General features: G+C 49.9%; 1 protein-coding gene across 3 annotated transcripts in view; it reads right to left on the bottom strand.

The window, feature by feature from the left end:
- Nucleotides 1-10,937, bottom strand: part of CSF1R (colony stimulating factor 1 receptor) — a 50,691-nt gene that overhangs the window by 14,222 nt on the left and 25,532 nt on the right. For all 3 annotated transcript variants that reach the window (XM_006893698.1, XM_006893700.1, XM_006893699.1), the window contains 4 exons: nt 4,291-4,417; nt 4,056-4,160; nt 3,451-3,561; nt 2,271-2,433 (listed from right to left, as the gene is read on the bottom strand). In XM_006893698.1, coding sequence (XP_006893760.1) covers nt 2,271-2,433; nt 3,451-3,561; nt 4,056-4,160; nt 4,291-4,417 — 506 coding nt within the window. The remainder of the gene's footprint in view (nt 1-2,270; nt 2,434-3,450; nt 3,562-4,055; nt 4,161-4,290; nt 4,418-10,937) is intronic.

Here is a 10,937-nt window from a genome sequence, read left to right as displayed (position 1 = left end):
TTTTGCATAGTCAATAAAGCACAAATAGACATTCCTCTGGTACTCTGTGCTTTCAGCCAAAATCCATCTGACTTTGACAATGATATCCCTAGTGCCACGGCCTCTTCTAAACCCAGTTTGTATTTCTGGTAGATCTCTGTTAATGATGTACGGTTTCCAGTCGATTTTGCTTACATGTGATATTAATGACATTGTTCGATAATTTCTACTCTCTGTTGGATTAACTTGTTTTTGCAATGGGAATAAATATGGATCTCTTCCAGTCTGTTGGCCAGGTAGCTGTCCTCCAAATTTCTTGGCACAACCTGGTGAGCATGTCCAGGGCAGCATCAGTTTGCTAAAATATGTCAGCTGATGTTCCACCAATTCCTGAGTCTTTGTTTTTTTTTTGCCAATTCCTTCAGAGCAGAATTTTCTTATTATTCACTCTTATCCTCACCTGTACTATCAATTCCAGGACATCAGACTGTAAAAATCTCTAAGCAATTTATCTATGGATTTAGTTTTTCAATCCCCACGATTTGCATAGGCCAATTTTTAAAATTATGTTTCTATCTCTTTACTGTTTTTTATTGTCTCCAGGGAGCCTTGGTGGCACAGTGGATTAAGGACTGGGATGCTAACAGAAAAGTCTGTGGTTCCAACCTAACAACCACTTCTCGGGATAAATACGAGGTAGTCTGTTCCCAAAATGATTCACAGCCTTGGAAACCCTATGGGTCAGTTCTGCTCTGTCCTGTAAAATTACTAGGCGTCAGAATCAACTCAACAGCACAGGGAGTGGAAGCTTCTCTAGGAAACCCCCAAATAGGCAGTTTGTCAAACCTCATCTTTAATAAAGTCAGGAGACCCACGCTGAGGGTCTGCTCCTCAAGCAACCCATTCTTGAGAGAGCGTTCACATGCAGAACACTTCAGCTTTTCAAAGGGCACAGTTCCATAGCTTCTGGCAGTCGGCGTTATGCAACCATGATGCGATCGATTGCAAAATACTTGCATCAAACAGACACATGGCATCCTCCATTAAACACTGCTGGATTGGCAAGATATATGCACAAACATATAGTTGGAGTTGTCAGGTGCTCTCTGTTGGGTCAGCTCTGACTTACAGCAACTCCGTGTACAAAAGAGCAGAAGCCAGGCCTCTCCCATATTTCCTTTCACGGGGGGAAGTCCTTTCTTCAGGATGTAACTTTCTAATAAACCTATCGTTACCTTTTTACCTTTACTTCTGCCTCCTTCCCTTTTTATTCTTGTTCCTGCATTCTAACAACAAGCTTCAGCCTACACTTAAACGCTCCATGCACTAAAGTCAGCTCTCCCAAGAAACCCTAAAATTGCTGTACACTGCACTACCTTGGTACGTAGGCATCGTCTCCTCTGCCTGGTTTAACTCTTTTGCCTGTGTGAGAAGGGCAAACCAGGGCATTGACCCTGTGGGAGCATTTTGGTGCTAAAACCCAGGAAAATTCGAGAGGATGAATTTTCTACCATCATCAAGATAGACCCAAACATCTAATTAAATGCATAGCCTAAGTTCCTATTTCCAGCCATAAACGTAAGTTCCTTATTATTAGGTGGTCCAGATAACTTGAAAATTGAAGTTGACACTTGAAAGAATTCCTGAAACACCTGCCTGACTTGCCTCCCCACTAAAGAAAGGACTCACAAACACCAAATGGTCTTGAAATCGGAAGCTCCTGGTCACAAGGATGGTGAGTTGTGTCCTTGGTGTCCCTACTGCACGTGTGAAGTCTTGTGGAAACATCATGCTTTTTAAGACTAAGTCAAGAAAGGAGCTCTGGTTCCGGAGGGACTTGACAAGGTCTCAACAAAGAGGGTGTCCCTTTGGAAGACATAATGAGGTTCCTGGTTCAACAGAGCAAATTTCAGCAAGTGTTGGGGGAAGTGGTGAAAAATGACTCGTGTTATGAAGATATCCTAGTTTCTTGAGTTTCTTTTGTGCTATCAATCACAAATGTGTTGCTGCCGTAAACAGAAAAAGGGAGTGTGACAGGAGACTTCCTTGGGCTTCGTTTGCAAAAGGAGAGTAAAGTCACTTATATTTTGGTAAACTTCCTCTGATAATCTCCATATTTTCCCACAATAAATTGATTATTCACTAAAAAAAAAAAAAAAGTGGGAAATGCTGAGCTGCTCTCTGACAGTGAGACTGCTCTAGATGCAGAAACTGTACCCACTCCCATCCCTGAGCCGTCTATTGGGGCAAATGCAGGTCTCACCCTCAGTTGGACTCTGCCGGGACACTACCTGCGCACATATTTCTTCTCCAAGTGGATGTTCTTGTAGCCAATGATACTGTCGGGGTCCTGGCTTGCACTTGGGCTGAGCCCCAACATGGCCTCGGCTTTCCTTCTAAGAAAGTTGAGCAGGTCGCCATAGCAACAGTATTCAGTGATGACTAGGACAGGACCTAGAAGAGCCAAGAGAGGTGGGTGGGGTGTGAGGGCACCACTTGTCCTCACCCCAAAGAAGTATGAGGCCAGGTGGAATGAGGTACCCCAGAAAGAGGCTCCAGAGAGCTGGGTTCCATTCCTGACTCTCCGCAGGCCTGGTTTCTCCACTGTCTGTGCCCAGTCATCCATCTGTCTAAAGCAGAGCTTAAACATTTATTTCAGCCAAGGAGATACATGGTAGAGCAGTGTAGAGGAAAAGAAAGCAAAGCTGGTACAGGTGACGAGGATGAGGGGGGTGTGCAGTCCGGACAAGTCCCAGGGCACCTCAGTGGACCCAAACTTCTTTAGGTAGGGGCTTCTTAAAAGATAGATCTGGGGGCCTTGCTTCACACTCAGAACGAGAGCCTTGGCAACAGGGCCATGAATACTTCACGTTTATCTCCCTACCAGGCATGTTTGAGGCTCTCTGATACCTCAGAACTGCTGGTTGGAACTCCACTGTGCCTGCAGCCCCAGACGTAGCTTCTGACTGACTAGGAACTCTGACCTGGGAGCAATGGGCTCAAGTATGTCAGAGACAATGAGGATGGCGCAGGATAGGACAGGGTTCAGATCTATTGTTCATCAGGTCACTATGAGCCATACTCAACTCGACGGCACCTAAGAACAAGAAGAAGGCGCCGGGGCTTAGGGAGCTCTGGTGGCCTAGTGGGTAGGGAGGGGTGCTGCCATCTCAAAAGGCAGGCGGTTTGAATCCACCAGCTGCTCTGAAGGAGAAGGTGCACAGTCTCTTCCTGTGTAATTTACAGCCTCTGAAAATACACTGGAGGCTCAGCTGGAGCTAGTTGTGGCCTGAGGACAGCAAGTGTTTTGAGAAGGCAAGGCAGAGATGTGGAGGTTGGTACAGGAGGGTTCTGTTCTGTTGTACGGAGGGTCTCTATGTTAGTAAACCAGGTGAGTTTAAGGCAAGGCATTAGGAGGAGATGGCAAAGAGAAGATGGCGTGAGCGGCCCTATCCCACCAGGCCCTCTCACCTCCATGCGTGCAGGCTCCAAGAAGGTTGACTATGTTCTCGTGCTGGCCCAGGTGACTCATGATCTTCAGTTCCGACATGAGGGCCTCCTTCTCGTCAGCGTGAGCCGTGGCTGTGTGATAAGACCACAGATGCCACTGGTGAGGGCAAGGAAGGACACAGTGTCATAGGAGACCCCTGTGCAGACACAAGGGAAGGAGCGGCGGAGTGATCAGAGTAATCAGAGGACAGAGGACAAGGAGCAGGAGAGAGAGATGAGCCCTTGCGGTGCGAGGAAACCAGCTGTGGCCAGGCCTCGGACCCCAGGTGACCTGGTGATCCCCAGCCTCTGTGAGACTGAGCTGGAGGCCCTGACACGTGGGACCTTCCTCAGAACCAGGGCTTAGGGGAGCATGGAACTCATGAGTAAGGCCCAGAGCCTTCACCTCCAATCTCATCCAGGATCTGAGCAGGAAGAAAATGGGGGCCATGCCTTCTGAGAAGTCATTCCCACCCACCGCTCCTTCTCCCATGCTCTCTGGGGAGCCTGTTCCCCACTGCTCCCCAGGAGCCCCTTCCCCCATGCTCCCTGGGAGCCCCTTCCCATCCAGCCCCTTCCTGACTCACACTTGAGCATCTTCACAGCCACCTTCAGGACAGCGTCTTCCTTGCCCAAACCAAAGGCCGTGGCCTCCACCACCTTCCCAAAGGCTCCAGCTCCGAGGGTCTTACCTGCCACAAACACAGGCTCTTAGGTCCCAGGGCACCAAAGGGTCTTCCCTCTGGGGGCCCAGAATCTCCCTGCATGCCCTGCTGAGCCTGAGATGGGGAGGGGATAAATGGTGTGGAGATCCCATCTCACCAAACTGTAAGTTGTTTCTGGGGAACTCCCATTTCTCGTTGTAGGGCAGCTGTGTGGGGTCGATGAAGGTGTAATTGTTGCCCTCGTAGCTCTCGATAATCTTCCAGCGCACCTGGTACTTGGGCTTCTGCAGAAGGAGAAGGAAAGCATATATTGACAGGTCTGGCTAGAGGATCCTGGGCCTCACTCCCTGTGAGCAGAGGGTGTGGGGCAGCCTGACATGTGGTGAAAGGGGTCAGTTCATCTCATGGACACTCCAGAGGAGCCGGTCCCAGCTCTGACTCTGCCTTACTGTGCTGTTAGGGTCACCTTGTGCTGCAGGGGCAGGCCACCCCATTCCCTTATCAGTTTTCCATTCTGTCTGAAAAGCTTCACAACATGACGTGATCGTCATACACTTCTCCCTCCACAACCACAAGCAACCACAGAAGAAGGAATTAAACCAGGAAGAAGACCCGTCTTCACATTAGGTCCTCAGGAGATGGATGGGCAATCTCCTCCTGGGCGATTTACTGCCTCTGAAAACTCCCTGGAGGGTCAGCTATGCGTCTTTTCTGACTTGAAGGTAAACAAACCACCCTGACCCATGCCTTTCTCACTCTCCAGAAGACTGGCTGTCTTTTGCTTCATATGCTTTTCTTTCCTCACTTATCTGGTGTTTGTGTGTCTGCGGTGAACCTCCAGAGAGGGCTTGCTAGTCCTCCTCAAAGTGTCCAATCCTGAGAAATTCGTTCAGGCCAAAGGAGCCTAACCACGTGGCCCTCCCTTCTCCAAGCCTCGGTTTCCCTGCCTGTGTGTTGAACGAGCAGTGCAGGATAAGCTCTGACCAACCTGGCAGAAATGTGGTCATTCTTGAGCTGGGAGGAAGGGTGGAACTTGAGGTCTGTCCATCCACCCAGACATCTACTCATGCATCCTTCCACGCATCTGCATCCACACAGGTGTTTCACTGAGCACCTGTTTGTGTTAGGCATTGCCGAGTCGGAGTCGAAGCACACAAAGGCCCGGTTCTCCTAGTTTGTGCTTAGTGGCTGACACAGGCATTAGCCTCATATGTGGGGGATATTTTAAACAGTGCTGTGCAGAAAATAGAGCAGGGATAGAAGGTGGCACAAATGACTTGCACTTGGCTACTAACTGCAAGGTTGGTGGTTTGAATCCATCCTGTGGTACCGTGCAGGAAAGACCTGGCGCTCTGCTTCTGTAAGATTAAAACAAAAGCCAAACCCATGACCTGACCCACTGACCCCAAGTGTAGCAGAATGGGATAGCTCCCCAGGTTTTTCTTGAATGTAATCTCACCAGAAACAGTTCTCCAGGACTTTCTTCTTCCACGCCACTGGGTGGGTTCCAACTGTCACCTTTTAAGTTAGTGGTCAAGTTGAAGGAGCGCTATTGACATAGTGCCCTATGTGTTGTGCTGCTAAAGGAAATAGCGGTAATTCGAATCTACCAGCTGCTCCAAGGGAGATAGATGGGTGACCTCTCCAGATTGAGATATTATAGTTGCAGAATGGAAGTTTTCTGAGAGTCAGAATCTACAGGACAACATTTGATGACACTGTGAGGAGTCAGGTACAAACCATCTGCACCAACCACTTAGAGGCCTCTCTGTAGGATTGTTGTTATATGAGGTCGAGTTGGAACCACTCATAGCTGACCTTCTAGAGGATTTTCAGAGGCTGTATTGTGCAAGAGAAGACGATCCTAGATGAGATGGATTGACTCAGTGACAGGGATAGTGGGGATGGGTGTGTCAGAGATAATGAGGTTGGCTCCTATTAAAGCAGGGGTCAGAGCTGTTGTACGTAGAGTCGCTATAAGTTGCAAGAGACTTGACAACACATAACAAAACAACATCAAATTGCACATGTGGTGATTGCCCATCTTTCGTGTGCAAAGCAGCCGGTGGGTCCTAACTGCTGGCCTTTGGGTTGGCAGTGTGGATCCTGACCCACTAGGTCACCAGAGCTCCCTTCAGTAAAACAACAGAAAGCCTATGGACACTTGCCTGGGGTTACCATGAGCTGAGTTCAACCTGATGAAGACTTTTTTAATGGTAAAGAGTGATCCAGGTGGAGCACAATTTAAGATAAATCATGGAAGGCTTCTGAGGAGCTAACCTTAGAGTGGAGGCTCGAATAGAGAGGCAGCACCAGTGAGAATCAGGAGAGAAGACCTTTCAGGGGCAAATGGGAAAGCCACAGGTGAGAAGATCCTGGCAAGTTTGAAGTCTGGGAGGGAACCAGTGTGGTGTAAGGGATAACTAGAGAGGCTTGAAGGCCATGAGGTATGTGTGTGTGGGAATTCCTTTTGACAAGTGCTTGAGGGTTTGTACAAAGTGGCGTCATTATAAGGGAGCTCTGGTGACCTAGTGGCAAGAAGCTGCACTGCAATCCCAGAGGTGCATGGTTCAAATCCACCAGATGCTTTGCCGGAGAAGGAGAGACAATCTCCTCTTGTACCAGTCAGATCCGATTTGATAGCACATGCACACACACACACACACACACACACACACAATTAAAAAACAACAAAGTGGCACATTATGTGACCTTACGAGAGCAAGAGCAAGTGTGAGAGCGAGGGCGAGTGCTGGAGAAGAGAGCAGAGTGAGAGCAAGTGGACACATCTGAGAGGGCAGTGGGCATCCGCCGGGCCAGGAAAGAATGAAATCACTCCGAGTTTGTATGCCCTCGAAAGACAGGGGCCCAGATCTGGGAAGTTCAGGCTCTGCCTCTCTCCCACCCTGGGTGGCAGCTGCATGGGGGCCATCCTGCCAGCTGTGCTGTGCCCACGAGAAGTGCTGATGGAAGACTGAGTTTAGGAGGAAGCTGGGCCGGGATAACAGAGGACACTGAGTTCCAGGGTCAGCAGACTAGCTTTGCTTCTGGTCAGGCATTAGTCGTGGGGGCCAGCTTGCATCTGCTGGTAGCTGGGCTCCTCTCTGGGCACCCCCATCTGCGGAGCCACTACACACTACGTGGTGAGGCGGCCTGTAGGTGCAAGTCTTACCCAGGATAGGAGAGAAGGAGAAAAGCTAGCTATAAGAAAGAACTTCCAGTTGGTTGTTGTTGTTATGTGTCGTCGAGTCGTTTGCAACTCATAGCGACCCTATGTACAACAGCCCTAAACTCTGCTCTGTCCTGTACCAATTGCACCGTCTCCAATACACCTATCCCGATTACCCCAGTCACTGAATCAATCCACCTCATAGAGGGCCTTCCTCTCCTGTGCTGTCCCTCCACCCTACTAAACATGATTTTCCTCTCCAAGGACCTATCCCTCCTTACAACATGTCCAAAGTATGTCAGACGAAGTCATAGAATCCTTGCCTCCATGGAGCAGCCCAGTTTGACCCTTTCCAGGATAAACCTGTTGGTTTCCTAGCAGTCCGTGGTACCCTCAATACTCTTCTCCAGCACCACAGCTCAAAGATATCAATTCTCCTTCTATCCTCCTTAGTCATTGTCCAACTCTCTAATGCATAACAAGTGATAGCTAAGACCATGGCCTGTATCAGACGCACTTTTGTCTCCAGAGAGACAGCATTGCTCTTCAGTACTTTGGAAAGGTCTAGTTGGTAGGCCGGGAGAAAAGTCTATAGTTAAGTGTGAGAAAATAATTCCAAATTCTGATCAGAAGGGAAGACTGTGGAGAAACTTAAGAAGAGTGTCATGGCTTGGGAGCTAGTCAGCAACAGGCTGTGAAGAACTTGAGAGGTTCTGTGACTCCAGCCCTCTGGATGCTTTTCCAACCAGAGACACACACACACACACACACACACACACACACAGAGAGAGAGAGAGAGAGAGAAAGAGAAGGGGTGTCTCTGAGCTCTCTCCCTCTTCTGAGCCACTTCCATCTCCAGGCGCCTGTGCAGCGAGGCCTGTTTTCTCTGACACTTCTCCCTTCCCTGCCCCAGTGCAGCTGGGCCTGAGTCAGCCCCCTCGTGCCCCCAGCCGGATGGGGTGTCGGGAAGGAAAGGGCTAACAGAAGGAAGAGGTTGTTTAGCTGGAATCCCAGCTTTCTTATCCTAACCAGGATGGCTGACTGAACACTCTCCTGTCTGGGGTCTCCCCACCTTCTTCCCCCTGCTCTGCTAGTCAGGCATCAGGCTAGATGCTGAAGGCTCTGATGCCTAGGCCATCATCACTGGTGCTCCTCCACTCCACCCCCAGGAGACCCTTCAGAGAGGGGTCCATGTGGGCCGCCCACCAGCTTTCTTATTAACAACCTAACAACAGTGCTGTACTTCCTATGAGTAGAGCAGAGCCAATGTGCGTTTTCTCATGTCTTCCTCACAGCAGGCCCAGGCCTATCCCTCCAAAATTGGGGTGCAGTTATAAAAGACACCTCCTCGAGCTGAGTCTAACTTATTCTGAGTGAGTGAGAATTCTCTATCCCGGGAAGGTGGAGAGAAACTGAGGAGATCCTCAGTTCAGCACCTTCAAAACTCAGGGTCCTAAATTCTGGCTTCTGCAGCAGCCTGCCACCCCTTTCCCCCAATCTCCACATCCCCCCAAACCTCCCCACCTCTGCCTGCTGACTCTTGCCCTTTTCTCTTCCCCTTGGCTCCCTTTGTGGTCTTCCTGGGGCCAGAAAGGCAATGACTCAGCCCTGAGGCAGAAACAGCCCTGCCACAGTCAGAGAACAGTGCTGGTCAGACAGAGTCCTCTGTGAAGGCCCAACACTCAGAACCTCCCGAAGCAAAGGAGGCCCTGAGTCAGGGCAGTGGCCGTCTTGACCCCTCAAGGTCTTGCCCCACCGCATACCCTTCTCTGGCCTGGAGGTGGCTTGCGGGCAGGTGCATTTGTTGTTACAGGTTGTTGAGTTAACTATGACTCATAGTGACTCTATGAACAACAGCTCTGAGCCTTGCCCTATTGAGAGCCAACCTCACCATCTCCATTGGAGGACGAGAAACGAGGAGCTCACTGGAAATACACATCCCAAACACACTCCCAAGGGACTGCTCAGCTCGAAGCAGAAAGGGCCCAAGGGATCAGTCTGTTTTGTGAGTGACTTAAAGGCAGTTTTCAGCTCCAAATAAGGAAGAACTTTCCAATGGTCAGAGCTGCTCAAAGAAGGAACCTTCCGACCACAATGAACCAAGTCCTGTCCCTGGAGGTGGGTGAGCACTCTGGCTGTGTGGTCATGGAGGTGCCCACTTCTGACGTCTCTCCAATCCCAAGATGTATGACCTAACTTGGCCACTTCCCCTTCGGGATGAGATACTTGGCTTCCGCTCCGGATGCAGTCTGTGCCCAGTGCCGGACTGAGTCCTCTGCACGCACAATACCAGTGACTCCTCACAAAAGCCTGCTAGGTGGCTGCCACTAATACCCCATTTTACAGCTGGAGAACCAATCCTAGAGATGCCAATTTTCCTAGGATCCCATAGCCTGAGACCTACAGAAGCAGAATCTAGACTCAAATCTGTCTAATGCCCAACCCCTGGCTTTTAAACTAGATCACTAGAAGATTCTTGAAAAGTCAGTGGACAATAAGCAGTTAAGGGTCACCCCTTTCCCACTGTACAGGTGGAGAAACTGAGGCCACAAGAGGGCAGTGATACAAGTTCACAAGTTGGGATGTGGGGCTGTTTTCAGGGAGGCCTACTTGGCACTGTCTCCTTTCTCTGGCGGCTGACATGAGCACTGAGAGTCCAGATCCACAGATCCCTGGGGTTGCTGCCCCTCAAATCCCTGGCAAATCTTCTTCCCACAGCAAAACCCCTCAGACAGGTACGGAGAGGAAAAGGCAGCAAAGAGGGTCCATGATGTGGATTATTAACCTGGAAACATCCTCCCGTCTTTGCTCAAAACTATTGATGGTCCTGGATTACAGGATGGCACCCACCCTCAGACTCCCAGTCTGGCCCCACCTACTCCTACCTTGTCTTGCAGCCACTAACATTTCTGGAACTTTCCCTGGTCTTGCCCTCACCAACCCATTTTTACACACCCACCCCTCTATCCCTTGCCCTATGTCTCATTTGTGTTCCATGCCTCATTATGACTCCCGCATAACCCCCAGCCTTCAAGGCCGTCCCACCAATGCCAGTGTCCCCTGAACCTTTACCTCTGAGCTCCACAGCCTACTGGCCTGTCTCTTTTCAGCAGCTGATCCCCCCTGACCCTGTCCGTGGTTAGGATGTTGGCTGCTGGATAGGAGACACCTGGGTGCCATTCTCACCACACCCTCACTCCCTTGGGCAGGTTCTGCAACTTTGCAGAGCCCCAGTCTCCTTAGTGAAATTCATTCTATTGTACAATTCTGAAGGAGGCTCTTCCCTGTGATGGTGAAAAATGGGGCTTTGGAGTCAGCGCCTCAGGGTTTCCGCTTAACCACTGATAGACTGAGGTGACTGTCTCGACTTCCTGCTCTGTCAAATGGAGTTCCTAATGCCTGCGGTCTCCATGATGTGTCTGCTGGGGGCATTAAATGACGTAGGTGATAGGCTACATCCTTTCCTTATAAAAACGATCCTAAAGAGCCTATCACTTACTGAGCCCTCAACATGAGCAGTAAACGTGCACCGTACAACAAAAGGCAGCTTTGATTAAACATCCTGCTCACTAGACCCAGGAGCTTTGATGGCACAGGGCGTTACGTGTTGGGATGATAACCACAAGTTTGGTGGA

Source organism: Elephantulus edwardii, unplaced genomic scaffold (genome assembly GCF_000299155.1).
Source record: "Elephantulus edwardii isolate Elephantulus edwardi_28Jun2011 unplaced genomic scaffold, EleEdw1.0 scaffold00130, whole genome shotgun sequence".
Classification (NCBI taxonomy): domain Eukaryota; kingdom Metazoa; phylum Chordata; class Mammalia; order Macroscelidea; family Macroscelididae; genus Elephantulus; species Elephantulus edwardii.
This window is presented reverse-complemented; position numbering and strand designations above follow the sequence as displayed.